The sequence below is a fragment of the Podarcis gaigeae genome (assembly GCF_964106915.1).
Source record: "Podarcis gaigeae genome assembly, chromosome: 1".
Taxonomy (NCBI): Eukaryota; Metazoa; Chordata; class Lepidosauria; order Squamata; family Lacertidae; genus Podarcis; species Podarcis gaigeae.
Genome location: NC_139678.1, coordinates 24,062,799 through 24,086,049, shown reverse-complemented (window position 1 = coordinate 24,086,049; position 23,251 = coordinate 24,062,799). Strand labels below are relative to the sequence as shown.

At 43.2% G+C, this 23,251-nt stretch overlaps 1 protein-coding gene across 9 annotated transcripts in view; it reads right to left on the bottom strand.

Moving 5' to 3' along the window:
• The window catches only part of FOXN3 (forkhead box N3), a 193,323-nt gene that overhangs the window by 9,483 nt on the left and 160,589 nt on the right, over positions 1–23,251 (bottom strand). For 6 of the 9 annotated variants that reach the window (XR_014563497.1, XM_083735609.1, XM_083735607.1 and 3 more), the window contains exons 5-6: positions 21,090–21,155; positions 11,427–11,535 (exon numbers count right to left, since the gene is read on the bottom strand). Coding sequence is in view for 8 of the 9 variants with exons in the window: in XM_083735609.1 (XP_083591735.1) it covers positions 11,427–11,535; positions 21,090–21,155 (175 nt within the window). In the remaining variant the exon portion in view is untranslated. The remainder of the gene's footprint in view (positions 1–11,426; positions 11,536–21,089; positions 21,156–23,251) is intronic. The other 3 variants (XM_083735611.1, XM_083735612.1, XM_083735613.1) reach the window with 2 other exon arrangements.

Genomic DNA, 23,251 nt, shown 5'->3' with positions numbered 1-23,251 from the left:
GTACCACTGTATAGCCAAACATAACATTTTAAAGGCCAAGGCTGATGGCCATGCACCATAAAATGTGGCTGTAAAATGGAGCAACCCCCCCCCCCGGCACTCACTTCCAATTGGGTAAAATGTCTGGTCTGGGCCTCACCGTAGATCGTAGGGAAAGTACAGTCATGGCCTGTGGCAGCTGCAGTGGGCCACAAAATCTTGCTGGCCAGTGGGGCCATAAGATGTTAGAGCCTATTTAAAATTATGGGAAAAGAATAATTTAACTGGCTTTACAAATCCACCAACAACAAATTTACTGAAACTTTGGTTGATTTATCTATGCGTATCTTCCTTATCTAAGTATCAATTGATGGAGGCAAGTTGATGCATTTTGATTGGTTGGGCTGAGACTGAGGGGCACACATTTCTTTTTTGAAGTCATTTTTTATTATTTTGGTGCATAGTTATAGTATGTAAAATATTAATATGGACCTTATTTTCTAACAATGAGTGGTAGATGTTTGCATACCTGTCAAGTGCCCTAGAAAAAAAGGGTCATCCCGTGTTTTCGCGTGAGATTGTGACGGCCATTTTGGGTGCCAAAAGCACCCCCCAAGCACTTTTTCAGGGCTGTGATCTTGCGCGGTGCCCTAAAACATGCATTTTTGGGTGCGGGGCGGGAGTGAGATGTGTGTCACGTGACTCACCCAGGAGTGTGTCCCGGAAGACGCACACCCCAGTTTTTGGTCTGATGGATGGGGTGCTTTTGTTACTAAATGACAAATTCTCATACTTACCTCAAAAGCCTTGAAAAATTAACTACTTTGAAGCTATCATAGCATGCAAATTTATTTAAATTAACCAACTGCTTGATTATAATGTAAATTAATTAACTGAAATAAAAACACATTTAATCAGCTGGCTGAATTGAAAGTTTCCTAGCCTTTTCATGTTACTGAGTCTTTTACACAGTTTCTAGATCATTTGGACCATTTAAGAATGCCAGAATTTGCAAACAAATTAAGCCCACATACTTAGTAGCAGAAGTATTATGACATTTGTACCCTACCCTTCCTCCAATGAGCTCACAGCAGTATACTGTTGTCAGGACAACTGTATACAAGAAACTTGCCCCATATTCTTTGTTTGCTATAATCCTGGCTCAATATTACTTTGTGAGTTCTATGGCATTTGAACCTCACCTGAGCATCTTTGCTTCTAGTCTGGTACTTAAACCTCCGCACCACACTGATTTGGTTTAGAGATGATTCAGTCCCAGTGAAATCTACTGAATGTGTGCTAAAATCAGCCTAAGTTATAATAACTGCTATTTAACTGGGTTGTGGATCAAGGTTCTGGAGATATTTTGAAACGCAACTGTCACTCAGGTGTTAAAACTTTTTGCCCCCACAAAAAGAGTACCTACTTTAACAGGGCAGATCAGATCAGATTGCTACACAAAACATGTCAATACAACAGCACTAAAGTTACAGGGTAACTAGGTATAGGTACCCCTGCCCGTACTCTGTGTCCGACTCTGGGGTTGCGCACCCATCTCGCTTAAGAGGCCGGGGGCCAGCGCTGTCCGAAGACATTTCCGGGTCACGTGGCCAGCGTGACAAGCTGCATCTGGCGAGCCAGCGCAGCACACGGAAACGCTGTTTACCTTCCCACTAGTAAGTGGTCCCTATTTATCTACTTGCACCCGGGGGTGCTTTCGAACTGCTAGGTTGGCAGGCGCTGGGACTGAGCAACGGGAGCCCACCCTGCTGTGGGGATTCAAACCGCCGACCTGACGATCGGCAAGTCCTAGGCACTGAGGTTTTACCACAGCGCCACCCGCGTCCCTACAGGGTAACTACTGCATTCTAATAAACCATCTGTTGGCCCCAATACCAGACTGCATATGTACGAACACACAAATATTCATTTTTTTTTACTTATTGCACAATTTTAGGCCACCTTTCAGGGTAGATACCCTCCCATGATGGCTCACGATAAATAAAATTCAAAACAAGTATAACAGATAAAATCAAATCAATGCAGTATAGTGTCATGTGCTTTTTGCATCTTGTTTGGGGAGGAGGGGTGCTTGAAGATTCAGCCACATTTCTATCCAAACACATCACGTGTAGGACTGTGAGGGGGAAATGTTATATACTGTCACAGGGGATTTTCCATAGCATATGGAGAACAGTCTATTATTTACACAAGAACAGGGAAGTCTGAACAGAAAAAAGTAATAAGAAGGGAATTTTAAAAAATAAAACTGAAAAATGTACTTTGTATTTTTGCTATACAACACACTAAGATATACAGAAGTACTCTGCAGTCATTTTGTCATTTAGCCATATTCTGGGGGAAATATGGTTTCTAGCTTACAGTGAGGGGGGAAAGTATTTGATCCCCTGCTAAATTTGCCCCTTAGACTCTGACGAAGAAATGACCAGTCCATAGTTTTAATGGTAGGTTTAATGTAGCTGTGTGAGACAGAATAACAACAGGAAAAACCCCAGAAACCCAGAAGACAAAAGTCAGAGATTGATGTGCATTATAATGAGTGAAATAAGTATTTGATCTCTCACCGCTACAATAAACCTACCATTAAAATTATGGACTGGTCATTTCTTTCTCAGAGGACAAAGTGACAAATTTAGCAGAGGATCAAATACTTTCCCCCCTCGCTGTATTACGAGGGTCGTCGCAACTGCAAATTTGTTAGTAAGAGGCATCCTGCAAATACTACTTTTACAGTTGAGCTATATATTAAGGCAAGACCATTTTCTTTTTACAGGTAGAGATGACCATTCCATTTTGGATCAGGGTCACTTTTGCATGTTTTTACCCATCATTCTGTCTAATTTCGCTTCTGCATCAATCTGCAATTTGTGAAACAATTCTTCTCAATATTAATACAAGCTATATCTCAGTGGTAGACCTTGGGGTCTCAGATTTGCAAAGCCAAAATCTGGCACCCCCCTGCCTTCCATTCTACATCACTGTTGCAGCGCCTCTGTGGTGCCCCCCCCCCCCCCAGGCTCTGGGCCCAGTGCAACCGAACCGGTCACACTCCCCCAAATCCACCTCTGTACATGTCTAAATAAAAATTTTCCAAATTTCTGAGAACTACAAAAGAGAAGTGCTAAATCCAGTGGTCAGCTAAAGTGTGATGTGCATATTGTCATAAGAGGCATAAAATGAATAAAATTTCATATAGGAACATGCAAAAACAGATTCCCTCAAACTTCCAGGGCTACAGATATTAACTGTAGGGCTCCTTGACACAACTGGGTTTCCACTGCTGCATAAAACACTAATACTAAATAATCATTAAGGACCTGTGGATACTTCATTTTAACTCAAAGGGATTGTCCTGAAGTACACTGGAGAGTATACGTTCCCTCTTATGTCAGTTTAATAAAGTGAGGTCCTGTGATTTACAAGTGCCCTTAATTCTGCCCTACTTGATAGACTGTATGACTAATCAGAGAAGAACTGAAAATGCAAAGCATTTCAATGACACTTGAGAGAAGCCACTCCAGGTCTTAATATCATCTTCCGTGGAAGTGATGTTTAAGACCATCAGAAGTGGTCATTAGGTCAGATTTCAGGCTGGATCTACCAATCTTGTATCTGGCTTCAGCCATTATGATAGACCATAGGGCAGCCTCCCTCAGCCTGGTCCCTCTAGATGTTTTGCACTTCAACTTCCATCAGCCCCAGCCAGGACCACGTTGGGCAAGGCTATCATGGAGCAACAGCATAAGAAGCCAGGAGAAAAGGTGAGAAGAATCCATTCCAAGGGTGGGTTATCCTTTGGCCCTCCAGTTGTGGCTAAACTACAACTCCCATCATCCCTGGTCACTGACCATGCCCGCTGAGGCTGATGGGAGCTGTAGTTCAGCAACATCTAGAGGGTCAAAAGTTCCCCAACACCTGATCCATTCCTTGCGAAATACTTATAGGGACTGAGACAACAACAAAGATTTCCTCGAATCATCTTAATAAACAGACAGTGCTGAACCTGTTCTTAGTGGTGAAACACAAAAATATTTTCAAGGAGAAATAAATGAAGAAAGCATTTTGCACGATCTGGAAATATGGTGCTTTGTAGTGTGTTGTGGGAGAAGCAAAGAGGGACAAGGAACTTGGCAGAGGGGGTATCACCCTTCCCTTTTGTACCCTACTAGCAGGGGCACTTTGGGGGTAGACTCCAGGGGTCTCCAAGCCCTGTGTTTTACACTGAGCCTCAGATTTAAAAAAAAACTTTGTTTAGGGCTGGGTAAGTTGCAATACGTAACTCTAGCAAGACCACAGCCATGAATCATATTACTCAGTGCAGAAGCCAGGCTTTATATTGGGGGGGGGGGGGAGAGAACCTCAGTTAGTTAAGTACTTTTTATTTATTTACTTCATGGGGAGGCAGCTTCCCCCTGCCCCCTCAGCTACCCTGTGCTTCAAGTCTTGTTTTAAGTATGTAGCAAAGGTACTGCCATGAGCTCGATCTAGGTCTTTTTGAAACCAGTGATATTTTTAGCCATCCAATGGTAGTGAACTGCCCAAGTTGAATATATGCACACACAACTTTAAAAATGAAACTAAACTCTAATTGGCTTACAATGAGCTAAAACAATAAAGATTCGTATGAGAAAATATCTGATTTCTTTGCTTTGAATCTGCACTCTGCTCTCTCCTCCCTTGTACATTAATTATAGCTGTGTCTGAGCACACCAAACTATGGCTTGTATCCAACGAAGTTGTCTCCGCTCTCCCTTTCCTCCTCTCCTGCACAGCTTCTGAGCATCCCATTTTGATGCAGAGGGTTGGGGTGAAACCCAGAAGAGACTGGGGTGTGGAGGAGGGAGAGGAGGCCCTGTTTTGCAAAACAAACAAACAAAAAACCCAGAGTTTGCTGTGTTGTGACACAACAGCAAACTATGGTTTGCCACAAACTGCAAAATTATGTGCTTCTGATCATGGTGAGCTAGGAAAGGAAGCAGTATATGAGTCTGAGGCTCACAGCTGCTCATACATTTTACATTTAACCATGGTGTCACCATTTGCCACAAAGAAACTTCTATTAGTTATCATGTTAAGCTTTTGAAATGATAACAAAACCAACAATATACATGTATGAGAAGCTGGCAAGATTGCAAAGACCTTTTTTTTTCCTGAGAGAGATAAATACAAATGTTAAAAAAACAAACCACAAGTTGCCACCTCCCCTTCCAAATTTCCATCCTTTCTTGCTCACTAACATTTTTCCCCCCTTGGACATGAGGAGGTAGTTTATGATCCATAAATTATATGCAGAACCCAGCAGGGGGAAAAAAGACAAAGACAAAGCTCTTTCAATTATTAATAGCTAAATGCAATGTCATTCATGATTGTGCGGCACGCCAGATGCATTCACTCTGAGACGGTGTCACCACTGCAGGGGTTGTCATTAAACGATGCCAAATGCTTTAGAGAAGAAGTCATCCATATTCAAAACAATGGTACGGTGCATTTAAAACCAGCTCCTTCAAACCATTCATTAAGGAAGAAGCACGTGACGCCCTTTGAAGTGGCAGATTTCTTGGTTTTTAAGCCAAAATGGTACGTTTTGAAGATGATGCTCAAGATCAGCACAATTTAGGGGAAAGACTTAAGTGACTTGGGTCATCATCATTATTATTTTTGCCTTTACTAGTTCTGGCAATTGCTGAATTAATGCGACGCAGTCAAGAGGATGTGCCACTGAGGCTTTGCACGACACTTGGCAAGAACACTCTTCCTCCAAGGGAGTCAAGGGAGTGGAGAGATTGAGCACAATAGGTGAGAAGTTGCACAGCATGGCAGACTCTGTGTAAGAGAGAACAAATCCAGCTTTACAAGCCAATCGGTGCACTACCATATTTTAATTTTACCGAACTTATTTAGATGGTAAGGGGTGTGTCTGTGTGTGTTTATAGAAGCAAGCCAGGTTGCCTCCTCATATCCAAAACTGCAGATGGATAATTGAGGTGAAACATATACTAGTCTACTGATTTATGCGCAAACCATTAACAGTCAATGGGCAACCCACCCTGATCTAAGTTGCTAAGAGGGCCCTGGAAAGCTGCTTCCCTTCTGCCAACCCTATGGAGGTCCACGCCCCTCTCAACTTTCTCTCACTGGGCTAGGCAGATGAGGAGCACAGATAGCAAGGGCCACCTGTTTAGCCCGGCAGGAGAAGAACATGGGGTGCCTCCACTAACGGCATTAGCAATCTGCCCCACGGCATGTAGCCAGTATTTCTCCAAGCTTCCTGGATGCTGGCAATTGCAGCTTGCAGGGACCTTGGAAGCTGCCTTATATAGTAGGCCCATCTAGCACAATATTGTCTGCTCTGAGAGGCACAGATCCTTCCTGCCACCTGGTACCCAGTCCTCTGAATTAGAGATGCTGGGGCTTGAGTCTGGGGCTGTCTGCATGGAAAGTGTACTCTTTATGACACCTGACTGAAATTAAAAATAATACATGTTGCCACATGTACCCCCCCCCATTTCACACCCACCCACATAAAAATCTTTGTGAAAAAGTTATATCAGACCCCGAAGTCCACATGGAGTCTCCATTCCGATATAACATTTTTCTCTCCACTGGCATCCCATGGAAGAAGACCACCTGACCACCTAAAGATTGCTGCTTTTTTGAACAGTAGGGGCTTGGTTGCACAGAGAAGAGCAGTGGGATTGCCCACGGTGATGTGGCTTTTCCTGAAAATACCAAGTTGCAAATGCAAATTAGGGTATGTTTTCTGATCCTCTAGGCTTATAGAGTGTTCCATCGTAGCATGACTATTTAATTGTATTTATTAAACAAAACTAAACATTTCAGAATCAGGCTTGCCTGATATTTATTTGCAATTGGCACCCATTCATCGTTAGTCCCTGAACCCCAAGGCAACTTTTCTGGAGTTCCTTTTAGCATTCATATAACTTCTGTTTTAAAACAGCTGCATTGGTTACAGTTCTTTTTGGGGTCTAAATGAAGGTGCTCACCTTAGTGTTCAAAGCCCTAGAGGACTTCGTGTTTCAGATGTTTGGGGCCTATCGCCTTTCCCTACAGAGCCTCTTGGGTATTAAAATCAGTGGAGGGACCCCTCTTGGTAGTTTCACCATCTTCAGAAGTCTGGGGCTGGTGGTTGTCTGGGCATTCTCTGTGACAGCCCCTAGGTTGTGAAATTCCTTCTCCACAGAGGTGCGCCAGGGACCTTCATTGTATAGTTTCCACCATATGCTCAAGATGGACCTCTTTACCCTGGCTTTTGGCATATGGGATATGTGTTTTCAGGGCCCATCCAACTCCTGTGACTGCTAATTTGTTTTTAATCGGCTCGAATATTGAATTTAAAATGGTTGTGACCTGTCCTGGGATAGTGAAGGGTGGGTAATAAATTAAATAAGTAGCAACTTCTTCCTACTCTTGAAAAAGCCTTTTTGTCAAGAGCTGCAAAGGTGTAAACCAGGAACCATCATTTGTGTGTGCAGCCTACCGCTTGTGGTGAGCAACCGAAGCTTCAGCATTGCTTATCTTCATAGCAGTGAATTGTCCTAGGGCTTTGGACAAGAAGGGCTATAAACAGGCTGGGAATTTTCCTGAGCAGCAAGGTTTTCCTTGGTATATTTCTAGATGGATCTTGGTTCTGAATTCTTGGTTTCAGCTCCTGGTTCTTGGTTTGAAGCTATCCTCTGACAGCTGCCTAAAACTTAGTTCTGACACCTCTCTGTGTGTGTGCACAGTGGCCCCTCTCTATTGATTCTGGTTAAGAGCAAAGTATATTGTTGTGTGGCCAAATGTAATTGTTCTGGAGAATAATCTTTGTGAAGACTGCAGCTTTTAGTCGCTGGTGAATCTGGGAAGTTAGTAGCTTTCGCTACTCCTTATTTTCCCACACTTCTGTGCAGCGACGTGGAAGAGTTTCCATTTCAAAGCGGGAGAAATGTTTTCTCAGGCACTTCTGGTTCTAAGGGAGTAAATTAGCACTAAGCAGTATTCCCTGGCATAATCAGGTCCCATCCCAGTGGGTCAAAGAGTACAAATCAATGCAGCTAAGTCTGTTGTATTATTGGCAGGAAAACTTACAGGAGGGATTTCACATCATAATTATATATGCAAAGCTCCACTGCAAACACAGCCTGTGTAATGATCTGCTAATAAAACGGAGCTTTGACTATTATCAGAACAGATGTAGCATTAATGCAAAGGTGTGCACTGTCAATGCGGAGGCAAGTTCACCCCTGAGAGCATTGGTATCAACACGGCATATGTTTCCAGAATCCTGTATTCCCAAAAGCAACCTCTGCTCTGCGACGTATAAAGTGTTTTTCGGACTGAACAAGGGGAACCCTTTAAATATTCCAGATTTATTTATTTGCAAGAACACTTGCTGGCTTCTCATTTGGGAAGATGTGGTCAGGTCTGCGTATGCCTGGTAGCTACACTACATGCTACAATGGTTAATTTTGCTTTGGTGCTACTCAAAGTGTCAAAATGGCCAGTTAAAAAGGAATGGGAGGGGGGAAGCATGTAAAAAATGGCAAATAAATATATTTTGTTTATTTATGAAGAAAGATCAAATTTGTACAAAATAGGTATGGGTATAAAATAATGACAGAAGGCAGGCCTCAAAGCAGAAGCTGGAAATGAAGTCCCAGAGCCAAATTGATCTCTTTTTACCAAACCAAGAGCAGAACTGAGGTAAAAATAATACAGTTGGGCCTTTGCTTTATTACCCACCTACCAGCTCCAACTGGTTCTCATGAAAAACTAATTGCTGACCGCAGTTCAACAGTGCAGAATAAAACAGGTGCCATATCTGCATGTTTTTCTCAGCATGAGGGTGCGGAAAAGTGTTATTTCCCCAGACATTGCTGAAGTGTACATTCTCATTTTTCCTTGTATGCAAGGTAGTGTAAGTGAACACGTCTAAATACTGAGCAGGAATGCCAAACATTTGTAGTGGGGAGGGAGACAGGCGGAGGTAACAATTTCCCCCCCCTCAGGAATTCCCTCAAAGGCCTCATGTGAGACATGGGAGGAGCCAAGGCCAAAAGTGGGTGGGGCCAGAGCTGGTACCTTGGCACCAATTTTCCTTCTGCCATCCGCCCCCTGGCCCCCGCTAAAATCCCTTCCAGTGAAGCAGCTAGGCTTAGAAAAAAATCCAGGCTGTCAACTGCCTCTTCCAATCCAACCCCCTGCCACCAAAAAGGAAAAGAAGAAGAAAAGCGGCAATTAAGGTTGTAAAGATGCCCCATTCAGGGGCGTATGAAGGGGGCGCGCCCCGGGTACCACTCTGGGGTGGGTGTGTGACAAGATGGCCCGCTGCCTCCCCCCAGCTGTAGAGTGGCTGAGGGCGCGCATGCAGTCAGCATGGGCACCGCTCACGTGCCGTCTGTATGGGCTGCCACTCACATGGCAACCGTACAGGCTGCCGCTCGTGCGCCCATCGGCGGTTCGCCCCGCTCCTTGGCATCCTGCCCTGGGTGCCAGAGAGGGTTCCTCCGCCACTGGTCCCATTCACACATCTTGGCCTTTATACATTATAATGCACAGGGTGGAACAGAGAGAACAGCTTGTTTATGGCAGAAATGAAATCTGAAGCAGGGACTTCTGGATTCCTGGTTCAGGCTCTTGGTCATTAAGCTTCTAGCTTCCATTCACAATGAAAAATCCTTGCAATCATTCGCTTCTATCACGTTCCCATTAACTTTTTTCATCATTGCTCCACCTCAAAAAAGTAGCAATGGAGGCAATGACAAAAATATGGTCCCATTTAGTAGGAGATCCCATTACATGAAAGTTCCCCAATACAATCTATGGCAGCCTTCCTTAATGTGGTGCCCTCCATAGTCTTTGGACTACAACTCCCATCAGCCCCAGTGAGCATAGTCATGGGCTAATGGGAGCTGTAATCTAAAACACCTTGAGGGCTCCAAGTTGGGGAAGGAAGATCCATGGGCACTCTTCTCTGGGAAGGCATCATGTGTAAGTTCCAAATGTAATAAATGGGAGCGTAGAATAACCCTTGCCGTTGCCAAATGTTTTCTTTGTGATTATGGCTTAATTTCACCAGACAGGAGCACATTTTAAAAGGAGTAATTACAAGAAAATTTCAGAGACCACTCTTGTCAACCTGACATTTCACCTGTAAAAAATTGACCATGGACTACCAATTCATACTAGTCAAGAATTGCTCTTCAGAACAATATAGTAATGTCTTATAATTTGTATGGGCTTGCTAAAAACAACAACACAGAATAGTAAAAACAGGAAGCAAAAATAACAGCAACAAGCAACAGAAAAGCAGTGTGGATATAGTGAAATAAGAGCTGCTGTCAAAAAAACCATGTTCTGTTGGGGCAGCTTTAGTGATAAATAATGATGATTCAACACACTAAAAATAGTCAATTTCCATTTACAGATTAGACTGAAACAAAAGATCTATTTATGTGGTTTAAGCCAAAAGGACAACAGCAGCATAATGACATAATCTCCCATGGCTAATCTTTACGTATGTCAAGTGGCGAATTCGCCCTGAGTTTTAGTATTTTCGAACAATGCACATTATCCAAACAATTCACAACACCTTGGGTTGGACACTCAAAGGTGAAATGAATGCAAAAGATCACTAACTAATTGGCTCAAGGGCCAGCAGCCAAGTGAGCTTGCACAGAAACTGGGAAACAATGAAATTCATTCATTCAATTACTGTTTGAAAAGGGAACAGTCTACAAATGGCTTAAACAGGCTACAACTGTGAGATGTAATGAACAAAACACACAGAGAATAAAAGTGTACTTAAGCATGTTGGCTAAATACTGCATTTTTCTTATGTTGTGAGCACACAAGTACTGATTTGTACATAATCTTGTGATCAAGTAGACTATGGGCACTTGACCAGTTGCATTTTTTTTTGGGGGGGGGGGACAAGGACAAAGCATTCCCTGATAGTACTGAAATAGTGAGAATAGCCCAGAAAAGAAAGAAAAGAAAGGAAAGACCCAAATCTAAGACATGTCTTAATATTCAGTGAAATATGTAAAAATGTAATAAAATAAAAAAATATGCATTTAATATTTTGCCTGACATGGCAATTGCTTCTGAGAGAATTGTATGCTAGAGCCACCCCTTGACAAATAAGAACAGAGTAAAAAGCTGGATAAATTTGTTTTTCTAGTAAATGTTTCTGTACGAATCTGAAAAGCTGCATTACTTGTGTGCAAAGTGTGGCCACAGCCACAGAGAAAGGACACCTCTAGATTTTGCTTCAAAAGGAAGTAAATTGTGGTGTAGAAGCTGCACTGAAAATCTGTCAATGATCTTGCAAATAAACCTGTTGCAAGTTCAGCAGCGCTCTCTCAAAGAGTTCTCCTTTCAAGGTTCTTTGCCATCTCCCGCTGCACCACTGATTCTGTACTTACCTTACTGCAGCAGCCATGCTTCCGATTGGGTTTATTGGCAGTGGCCTGACTCCTGGGAAGATTCCTCTACTCAGAATGCGAGCTCCATTTTGGATAACTCCGGGAGGAACTGGAGGCAAATTGCAAGAAAAAGAGGAGGACAAATTAGCTCAGTTGTGAAACTGACATGTTTATTAAAATATCAAGCTTCATTGGAGCAGGGGGAAAGAAGAATCGCTGCTTCATAAATTTATATATATATAAAAACAACTTAGGAAAGAGTTGCATGTGATATTTCATGAGTCAAGTGTAGCCACAGAAAGTTGTGATAGATCAGTCAGTGCAACATACTGACAAAGCATGAGAGCTCCTCTGATCAAATCTCACTCCAGCAACTGACCTCTTGGGAGAAGTCAACATGTGCAGGTGGAATAAGAGTGGAAAGACTTAATACTTGCCAGATCAACTCTGTTTTCTTACTAGAACCTGAAGATTGACCAGCTAGAGCCACACACAAACGATACACAGAATTACAGATGATACACAGAATATTCTGAACCCAGAATTTTTCTTCTTTTGTACCAGAAGTGAACTGAGCTCACAGTCCCTTCACACATAAAGGTCATTCCTACTTAGCTTTCTTCATTTCAGCAGTCTTATTTAGGTGTGGGGGGAATGTTTTGTTAAACAAGTGGGAAACAAAAACTCTTGCCGATGTATGCCAAATCACTCAAGAGATTTACCAGTTGACCCTGGTGCATCTTCTGCCCTGTGTCAGAGAATAGGACGTATCTTTGTAAGGTGTCCAAGTTCAATCCATGGCCTCTCAAGATAACAGGATCTCACATATTTTACTTGTGAGGAAACACATATACAACGCCAAAAGAAACTCCTTCCAAAGGTGAGCAATCTTAAGGGTGACATCAAAATCCTCAGCATGATTACTCAGAAACAGAGAGGCACTTTCTCGAATAAACTGATTGTTTTTTCCTTTTTCTTCTTAGCTTCTAAAAATACATTAACAAACTACCCCAACATAACCCCACCCCTCAAGAAACGGACACAATTTGACTAAAGATCTGAAAGAGGCAACCTTAAATGTTAGTTGAGTGAAAATGAAGTGAACTGTGCTTAGAAAGAAAGAATCAGCAAAAATGAGGCAATTAATTTATATGTTCCCACTTCTCCCCAATTTCCCTTGTAAAACTATGTGCTTGTGTTTCAGACACCTGTTTAGCTCAAAGCAACTCCCTACTCACATTAAAATGAAGGCAAGGTTTCGCATAATGTTTATTTATTTTTACCTTGTCTTTCGGCTCCTAAAAGGGTGCTCAAGGATGCTTACAAGATAAGCACCCCCCCCAATTCATATTCTACAACTGTTACAACAAGGAAAACAGCCAAGACGGATAAAACAGCAGAAAAATTTGCCACAAAACAGTCAGCCCACCAACATATTCATTAGAAATCCTATTTACAGTAATGCCCACCTTAAAAACGTAAGAGATTCTATGAAAGAAAAAGTAATCATGCATCTCTGTGGAACACAGTTTCTTGATTGTGGTCCAATCTCTCCCCCCCCCCCCCCATTTTTAACCACAATACAAGCAGGTAGAACAACAATATATAGTGTCTTCTAATAAATGTCAGTCATGGGATCTAGCCAGATGTTATGGGGGCACATGACTGCTGCCAACCTCCTCTTCCCTAGTGATGTAGCTCTCCAGATGTTGCTGTACTCCAGCTCCCATCATCCCTTACTACTGGCCATGCTGGCTGGGGCTGGTGGCAGCTGAAGTCCAACACAATCTGGTGGGCCAAAAGTTCCCCATCCGTGCCCTGTAACATCTAATTGCACCATCAGAATCCACCTTCTAGTTTCTATTGCCAGCATCTAATATTGGATGAAGGGAACAGAATAAATAAGGCACCCATTAATTGCATGAACCGCTAGCATACACTGTAAGCAAAGGATTGCCAGGAACGACAGATTTAATTTACACGCCTTAACTCTTGTTGCACCCATCAGATGACAGAAAATTGTACATTTTCCTGCAAAATAATCTTTTTTCCCCTTCCTTTTTTGTCCTAAGGAAATGTCACTTCGAGCCCATTAAAACAATTAGGCTTTTGCTGATATTTCCAGCAGATGTTCCACAGTGTAAGGATACCCATCACACAACAAGGGGGATCGTTTGGAGGAAACTGAAGTTAGCTCAAAAGAGGCCCTATACATGTATTCAAGAGTGTTCAATAGAAACGTCTTTGTTCCATGGGAAAACGTTGCCTCCCAATGCTCAGGCTTCATGGCACTCAAATTGAAATGGACATCAAATGCCCAAGGCGGCTGCTGAACTGTGTGCCACTTTTGCACCAATGACATTTGCTTTATGCAGGCACAGATGTAATGTTCCTAATCAGGCTATGGGATTGCAAACTTCCTTCACCCACCACCTCCTCCGTTCAGAAGCACAAGTCTAACCACATCAGCACCGACTAAACCAACGGTTAAAGCTAAATAGATTTCCCACTTAGCCCAGAATCTGAAATCAACTTTAAGCCATTATTTCGGATCTTGCATTAAGCAAGTCAACATCAGCGCAGCTGGAACCTGGGATACAGAAGCCAGACCTTTGGTCTACCCAGCCCACTACAAATCTACTAGCAGCAACTCCCGGCCTCCTGCACAGAGGTAGTAGACACAGGAGTCTTCCCTCAGTCATGCTACCGAATATTTTTTTAATTGCAGGTGCTGGAGATTGAAACTGCGACTTTTTTGTGGTACTTCTCATTTCTGTGATGGCAACTAGTAGTAGGGGATGTAGTAGGGTAGAGCAGAAACACCCTCCTGACACCAGCATTTTTGCTGCAAACCTGGACTGGGATGGGGCGAGATAAGGGCCATGTGATGGAAGCGTCAGGTGACCACAACCTGATAAGCAGCCCTGATGGTGTCAGGAGGGCAGCTCTGCCCTACCTGCACATACCGCTACTAATTGAACAGGGGTGGCATTGTGGTATAAACCACTGAGTCTCTTGGGTTTGCCGATCGGAAGGTTGGCGGTTCAAATCCCCACGATGGAGTGAGCTCCCGTTGCTCTGTCCCAGCTCCTGCCAACCTAGTGGTTCGAAAGCACGTCAAAGTGCAAGTAGATAAATAGGTACCGCTGCGGCGGGAAGGTAAACGGCGTTTCCATGCACTCTGGTTTCCGTCAACGGTGTTCCATTGTGCCAGAAGTGGCTTAGTCATGCTGGCCACATGACTTGGAAAGCTGTCTGTGGACAAATGCCAGCTCCCTCGGCCTGAAAGTGAGATGAGCGCCGTAGAACCATAGTTGCCTTTGACTGGACTTAACTGTCCAGGGGTCCTTTACCTTTTTTACCTTTTACTAATTGGAATTTGTGCTGCAGGAGATCCTTTTGCCTGCTACTGATTGCTCAGGACACTATAGCTAATTGGGGTAAAGCCATAAGGAGCTGTATATCTGCTGCAGCCCAGGAAAGGATTTTTTTCAATCCACCTTACGCATGGCAAGGATAATGTGGGATACCAATTTAGGAAAATGAATGAAAGAAACTATCAAATGACTCAGCTGCCTGCCCCAGCCTGTGTTGTCTCAACCTGGGAAATGCCCTTCAAGTTCCTAATGGTCCCTGTTGCCCCATTTGGGCACATCGGCCATAACAGGCTGGTCCTCATGCTCACTATTACTGCTTCCACTCCAAACTCTATTTACTTTTATCTGATCTCTTACTTCAGCTTCCTTTTGCACACTCGCCTCATTAAATCCCTCCTCAAACCTAATCCTTGGAGAATCATTTTTTATTTTTTATTAGCAACATTGTCAGCAGCCGCTTAAGAACCTCTGCGTCAGCAACATGCCTGCAAATCTGTATCATATGTCTACATTTTATATTTGTTTATGTCTTCCCTTTTCCGTTCTACTCTTCTTTGTGGTACACTATGGGCTGCCAGGTCAAGATTTTTTTTATTTATATAAATGCCTAAAGTTCTTTGAAGCTCTCAGCAATTTGTGCAGGGCATGTTGCAAATCAAAATGAAAATTTGAGTTAAAAATGTTTGTGCCTTTTAGTATTAGTAGTGCTTTCCATACCATTTAAGATTTGGCAGATCTCAATGCACGAGCTAGCAGCTCCACACAGTGGATAAAGAACAAGTGGCATGGACAACCTATGCCTATGCAGTTAGCAGTGTCGCTGATTATTAGAACCATCATCCAGAGAGAGACAGGAAGAGATAAGTGTATACCAGCTAAAGATGGATTCATCAATTTGTCAGTACACGTCAATTCCACATGTGTACATTCGTAAGGTTCCGTCCCCATTTTCACATTACTCTGCATGAAAAGGACTTCAAATATTACTCTCTCTCAATGTACGCAATTCTAAATGCATGTTCTAAAACACACGTTTTGTTTGGGTGCATTTTCAAAGCTTGGAATTGTGCTACTGCAAAATTCAGGGAAGTGAAAACCTGAAGGATAAATTTCTCATTTCCCGTTCCACACATTTGTCTGGCAGGTGCATATCAAACAATTTCCCACCGGAATTCACAGAAAGCAAACTCCTCAAACATCTCTAGCAGGTGTTTTTACACCTCTGAACAGTGGGGTCCTCCATTCACTCTTTTAAGTTTTCCTGCTCTCAAAAAGTGGTTTGCCATGTACTATATATGGAAGTTGCTTGGAAGATAACCCCCACTGCACATGCGTAGTAAGGTTGCGTATGCGTGGTAGAGATTAGGTGGTTCCCTTTAACTTAAACATTTTTAAAAATATAAATAATGGCATTCAACTCAGCCAATAGGATTATAATAATTCTAAAGTGAGTAATTCTGAAATATAATTAACTAGATATATTTTATCTACAAAATCTAGAGATCTAAAGAATTATTATCTAGTGACAATAATCTATCTAGAGGACTCCAGTCATGTCATTATCCCTCCAGTCCAGCCCAGCCCAATGGAACCACTGACTTCCCTCATCTATGATGGCAGTTTCATGTGGCTATTACAATGAACCAAAAGAGATGGGTAAGAACACTGAACTTGCCAGGGGTAGTTCAGCCATTTCAGCCACTTCACACACTGTTTTACCCCTGGAATGTATAAACAACTCTGAAGATAAAAAGAGGTCTGAGGGCTGTTATTCTAGTGCAAATGTTCATGTCGATATTCTGCATGAAACAAGAGTAGCTCTGCTTGCCTCAGTAGGAAAGTCCACCAAGACAAGGGCACTGATGTAGGAGGGGTCCCTTAAAAGATGTCCATGGCCTTCCACACCTGTTTATCTGTCCTTACTTCCCTGCATAGCCCTGTTTGTGACCCCCGTACCTCCAACCACTAAACTATTGTCAGCCTGCCTCTATAAAGGCCCAAACCAAGTCCTAGCCATTTTCTGAAAAATGACTCCTTTCTCTCAGAGAAAGCTGAAATAGTCAGCGCAGAAGACCCTAGTGTCCTGGGACCAGTAAGATAAAAAATGTCTTTTAACATGAATAAATTGCTCCAGTAACAGAAATCAAGGGTATGAAACCCACAGAGGTGGTACCAAGGTAATCCCTTAAAGATACAATGAGAATTAAATGAATACCTCCAGGGGTGCTCCCTCCCTATGCTTAGTGATACCCATTAACCATGTTAGCATAGAGTTCTATAGAAGCTCTCACCTAGCAAACTTGGTGCCCTCCAGATATTGTTGGACTACAGCTCCCATCATCCCCAACAACTGACCATGCTGATTGGGAGTGATGTAGTCTATAACACCTGGATGGCACTGCATTGGGGAAGGCTGGTCTAGTACTACAAAATCTCTCTCTTGCTGATTACATATTGTCACACTGCTTCCATCCTTGGCAGTCAAAGTCCTCTATGACCATCCATTCTCTTCTGCTGTTCCCCTCTGCGTTGGAACCACAACTCTATGAGTGGGCAGTTAGGTCAAATCCAGATGTCAAGAAGAATGTCACCTTTCCCCCCATCATACCTAGTTTCCCACCAAGAAGCAGATGAGGAAGGGGTGCCAGTCGTGACAATAAGATGACCCTACATAGAGCTTGTGGGGTGGGGGTACAGGCTATGACAACATTTCCATTTCAAAATAGCCCTGCAGAAAATAACTTGCTGACCAATATAATGCTACTCCTCTTTCTGCACGTATTTCTCCAAAACCCTGACTTCACTTCACAGGCCAGGGTTTTTTTTGAGTTCACGGCTTCTCTCTAATCTTATTCTGTCATCCAAACCACCAAATAATCAGCAGCAATCTCTGGAGCAAGCAAGTGCACAGTCGTGATGTGTTCAGTCTGACACTGCATGCTCAATCAAGCACTGGCAAGTGGAAGGGGAGGAAACAAACAGGGCATCTCCAACACCATCCTAAAGCCAGCCAGCCAAGTAAGGAGACAGGAGGGGGAGCACGATCCTTATACCACTCTGCAAAGCACCACATGCATTGATGGTACAGTACTAAAGATAACAATGAACAACAAGACTTGTTCATTGTAACTATCCCCTCTACAAAGCCTTAGGAACCACACAGTGATTTGCAACTATGGTTTGTTTTGCACAATTAAGAAAGCATGCCACATTTTGCGTGTTGCTTGGAGTTTCCAGAAGTGACTCTTCGGTGACAAAACAGGGTGCAAATTCTGAACCACGTCAGATAGTTTAAATGAGAAAAGGCATAGGCTTGCTTTGGAGAGTTAACTACCATTCTGTATCTCCAACTGAGCTTAGAAATCCCATTACAATTATAGCTATGAGGATGGAAAGACAGCCATCTTTTTATCTTAGCACTTTATATCCACTGTGTGCAAAAGATGATGGTCAAATGTGCCGTGGTGTAATCTGTATAGTAATAAAATCAAATAAAATATCTGGTCAGCTCACTCAGTTCTTGCACACTTTTTTATCTGGAAACTATCATACATGGTTGGAAGCACGCGCACACACCCGCACACACCCTGGAAACACTGATAGAAGAAAAATATAAAAATTTAGCGGGGAGGAAGGAACAGTGCCAGGAGGGGAAAAGAGCAACATATCCTTTCCCCTTTAACAATACACTTGTTGTGCTCCTATGTTTGCACAGTCTTGAAACAGCTTCTCTGGCTTCCTGTTTCCAAGTACCATTCAAAGTGAAATGGTTGGGACCCAAGACTGTTCATCCCCGTATGAACCTGCCCAGGCATTAAGATCTGCCCCAGAAGCCCTTCTCTTGCTGCCCTGCGAGGAATTTAGCGACCAGAGAAAGGTGGCACAGTCTGTATATGGAATGTGCTCCCCAGAGAGCCCCAGCTGTCTTCTCTGTGCTGCATTAGGTATCTGATTAAGACTGTTTTCTTTTCCCGAGCTTCAAAAGGCCAAACTAAACACTTTGTTAACTCTGGAAAACTTTTGCGAAGACTGTTTTATTTACGTTTTTATCTGACGCTTATTACTTTTATTGTTGATGATGATGTTGTTGTCTGATGATGTTGCTGTGCTTGATTTCACTCCACGATATATCCTAAACTTAGTTTGTGCTTTACGGATACTTACTGTTTGCCGCTTTGGAAATTTGCTTAGAATCTAAAAGCAGGTTAAACTAGGCAAAATAGATTTGGGTCCCAACTACTGCAAGGGGCGTTCGGCTTGTGGAATTTGGAGGGAGGGGTCTAGTCTCTCTGTCCACACTAGAACCTCTCACTTTCCTCAAATGCTGATCCCGAGGGCCAGGAACCCTGAGAAATGGCCTGGATTTGGTTCACAGGACTGTAGCTGGAACAGTGGTGGGGAGAGCGCGATATCGGCAGAAATCAAGGGCTCCTCTCCCCCTCTTCCGCTAGTGCACCATTGGATCCCAGCCATTCCCCCCCCCCAGGCTTAGTCAACTGGTAAATGAAGCTCCGTATGTAGCAGTAAGCTTCAAAAACAGAACAATTGATTCCAAGCTATTATTAACGCTTTCTATCAAATAAAATAGAAATAAAAAGGTTCAGGGTCAGGCTTAAGGAAGCCCCCTCAGGAGGCTTCCCTAATGTGCCAACATCCCTGCCCCCTGCTAGCTAATGACCCCCTGTCGTCTTGTTTATTCTATTTATCTCTGCAGAACAGGTGGGTGGGTGGCTTACTAAAGAGGAGCAGAGACAGCAGTGGTGGCACTCCTCTGATGTGGGTGGCCATTATTGCAACTGCCGCAATGTCACAGTCTAGCTCTGGGGCCACTACGGACAACTACAAGCAATGGTGGCTGCCCAGCAATGACTGCAGCAATGACTGCTGCACCATCAGCAGCAATGGCCCCTCAGCAGATGCCATATTGTGATGCCGTCTCTGGTTAGGGGACAGATTTAGGAATTACTGACATAGTACATATTAATTTTACAGGCCACCTTTACAGTGGTACCTCAGGTTACAGACGCTTCAGGTTACAGACTCCGCTAACACTGAAATAGTACCTCGGGTTAAGAACTTTGCTTCAGGATGAGAACAGAAATCGTGCGGCAGCAGGAGGCCCCATTAGCTAAAGTGGTACTTCAGGTTAAGAACAGTTTCAGGTTAAGAACAGACCTCCAGAACAAATTAAGTTCTTAACCCGAGGTACCACTGTAGATATTGGAAAAGCAGTTCTAGTAAAAACAACAGCAACAACAGGATTGTCACCCAAGACTCATCAAGGACTTATTCCACGTGATAACAAGGAACTGTCCTCAGTTTATTCTTTTTAGAGAAGGAGTATTTATATGCTGTTTTACACAGTCCATTTTCTCCTACAAGCAACAATCCTGGCACTCCCTGAGCACATGTTCATGTGAACCAATGCAATGTGTGAACCTGGTAACCAGGCACATGGCAGGCAGAGAATCCCACAAGAGACATTTATTCTAGCCACCACCATCACAGGAATTTCCACTGGCTCTGTTTTGTAACGATCTGGTTCCCATTTCATTTGTCCACATGTACCTGGAGCTATTAGGCTTTGGGACTGTTTGCATGTAAAACAAAATATATTGTCTGAGCTAGTATCTATTATTAAAGTTCTGATGTAGTAAGTTTTATAATCTGGATAAGAGCTCTCTAGTGCAGAAATAGGTTTTTCAAAAGAAGAGTGAATACCTGGACTAGGAAAACGCTGGTGGGGAAATCCTGTTCAAGTGCTCCTTTGACAAAGCCACCTTTCTGATCTTTTTTATAAACGGATCTGATTCAGCCATGCAAGTTTAACATTCAGATTAAAGAGTGAATATAATTTTAATTCTTCCTTTCTTCAAGTTTCTCAAAGGCACCCCAAAAAGTGGAAACAGAAAGCAGAACATAATTTTCTAGTGGTGGCCCTAGGTGTGACTGTCTTACCTGTGCTCTAGAAGGAAAATACTTATCAGGATACTACGCTTCATTACGACTGACAATTGTATACGTCTAATACATGCAACTAGTCATGGGAATCAGAGGTACACAATTGTTGTCGCTCATTAGACACAGAATTTTACGCACAGGAACCACCCCACAAAATTATACTAAGTAGAGAATTTGCAATGGTCTAACTGAGAAATCTTGTTTCTCAATCAGAAACATTTTTTTTTAATGATTATTCTTAAGCCTGCTAGTCTGTGTGCTTTGTGAAAGAGAAGGTTAGGCTTACATATCTATGGTGCTATAGGCTATAGAAATATCTACTCACAACCTGCTTGTATCTCAGGGGGAGTATTCAAAAGCATCATGGCAGTGGCAGCATCAATGTCAGGATCTGGAAAAATCAACCAATAAATACATTAATTTACAAGTGGACCAATTTCCACTCCCACTAATTTAAAGAATGAACGGAATCTCCACAGTGACGAGTGTTACCAAAAAGTAAGATTAAATAAACTGGGAAAAGAAAGATCCTCGCATTTATAAAAAGTTTGTGTATTATTTATTATTATATGTGGTCCCAATGCTACAGAATTGGCCACCATTCTGCATTTTCCTGCTGGGATAGCCATGCCATTATTGTGTTCTCAGATAACACTAAACCAAAAACCTTGGTTTATTGAACTAGGGTATACACAAAGGGGATGTACCGTATTTTTCGCTCCATAAGACACACTTTTTTCCTCCTAAAAAATAAGGGGAAATGTCTGTGTGTCTTATGGATCGAATGTGTGGTTCCTGGAGACGAATTGCCCGAGTGCAGGGGTGAAAAGCAGATCGTGCGGCACGGAGGAGGGAAGGCTGCAGAGAGGAGGCTGCTGGGGTTCAGGGGCACAGGGGAAGAGCCCTCCCGTCCGAGTGCTGCTGCACCACCACCTCCTCCCCGGAGTCAGGCCAGGCTGGGCTGTGTAGTAGAAGTGGCGGTGAAGGCGGCAGCAGCAGCATCGCCTCTGTCAATCAGGTGGACTTCCCGCACGCATGCACTTCCCAGCCAGCCGCCAGCTGGTGTCTCGGCTGCCTTTGCAGGGGAGATCAGCCGCTCGGAGATGTGGCCAGAGCCCCCTGCAGGGCACTTTTGGCAGCCTCTAAGATATGTCCAAAGCGGAGCGGAGCAGCACCCGAACACACATCCCCCTATTTACTCCAGAGGAATCCAGCCACTACGTAGGTGTGTCTTACAGTCAGGTGCAAAAAATACGGTACTCTCAACACAGCTCCTTTCCTGCTGCTTTGCTCCTCTCTGCATTTAAGTGGCAGGAAAAACCCAGGATTCAGCACTAAACCATTGTTTCCCATTACATGTGCACCCAGAAACTACAGTTAGCGGATTCCAAGCAAGCCAGGATATTAAGTCAACTAAACCATGGTTTGATATCCCAGCTTGTTTTGAAGTAGCTAATCATAGTCTCAAGTGGAGGCTCTCAACAGGAGGCTATGGCCAGGTGCTGAGTCCTGGTTTGTGAAGAGAGGAGCAAAGCGGCAGGAAAGGTCCAATCTGAGGGTTCACATAATTCATGCATATATTAGCTTATTAAGGACCCTCCAACAGCCTTGTGTCATCACTGGAGTCCAAATCATACCCTTTCCAGATAACATGGCCAACAATCGGGGTGATGGCACATGTGGTCCAAACATCTTTTTTGCATTACAAGCAAACACAGGAGGAGTATTGTGGCACCTTCAAAAGATTAAATATGTACCACAATATTCTTTCTCTATGTGTATGAATTCCTTTCAGAGTTGTGATGGAGATTTCTGTGAAACTCAGGGTACGCTCCAGTCCCCCCAAGTCACAGTGTTTGCATGCAGAGGTATTATTATAGAGTTCATCTGACCCCCATTTCCTTATTTCACAGCTCTGAGTCATGCAGTCCATTCAGGAACTGAGAAGTCTCTGTGTGCTTTCCACACCTCCACTCAACCCTCCCTTTTGCCTGGAATACTAGTTACAAGAGTTTCATTGAGCTCTATGGCAATTACTCCGTGTGAAAGCAATGTTAGAAACTGAGATATGAAAGCTAGGAGCTAAATGGCACCTTAAACCTAGGTTATGGGGCGCAACAACGGAATATCTAGGTGTGCGTTTTTTTTTATAACAAGAATACAAAGCTGAAAATGAATGAACCGCAGCTAAGTTATTGTGTTCATTTTTCACATGGTCTAGTCCTCCCCCTGCCCGTCCCCCTAATATTCTTAAGAGGGTCTCTTCTCCAGTCTTCAGAGTAGCTGGAAGTGGGGAAGCAGAAAAAGGTCCTCCTTTCCTTCCACTCTGCGGTTTTAATCTGAAATCTTTGGTGCAGTACTGCGTGCCCAGAGCTCAGAAACTGCTTGCGCTAATGAAATTCTCTGTCACAAAATGCGCCTAGAACAATGGGAGTTTCGAACACTGTGTGTAAGTGCTATTCCTGAAGGGAAATCCCTACCGATATG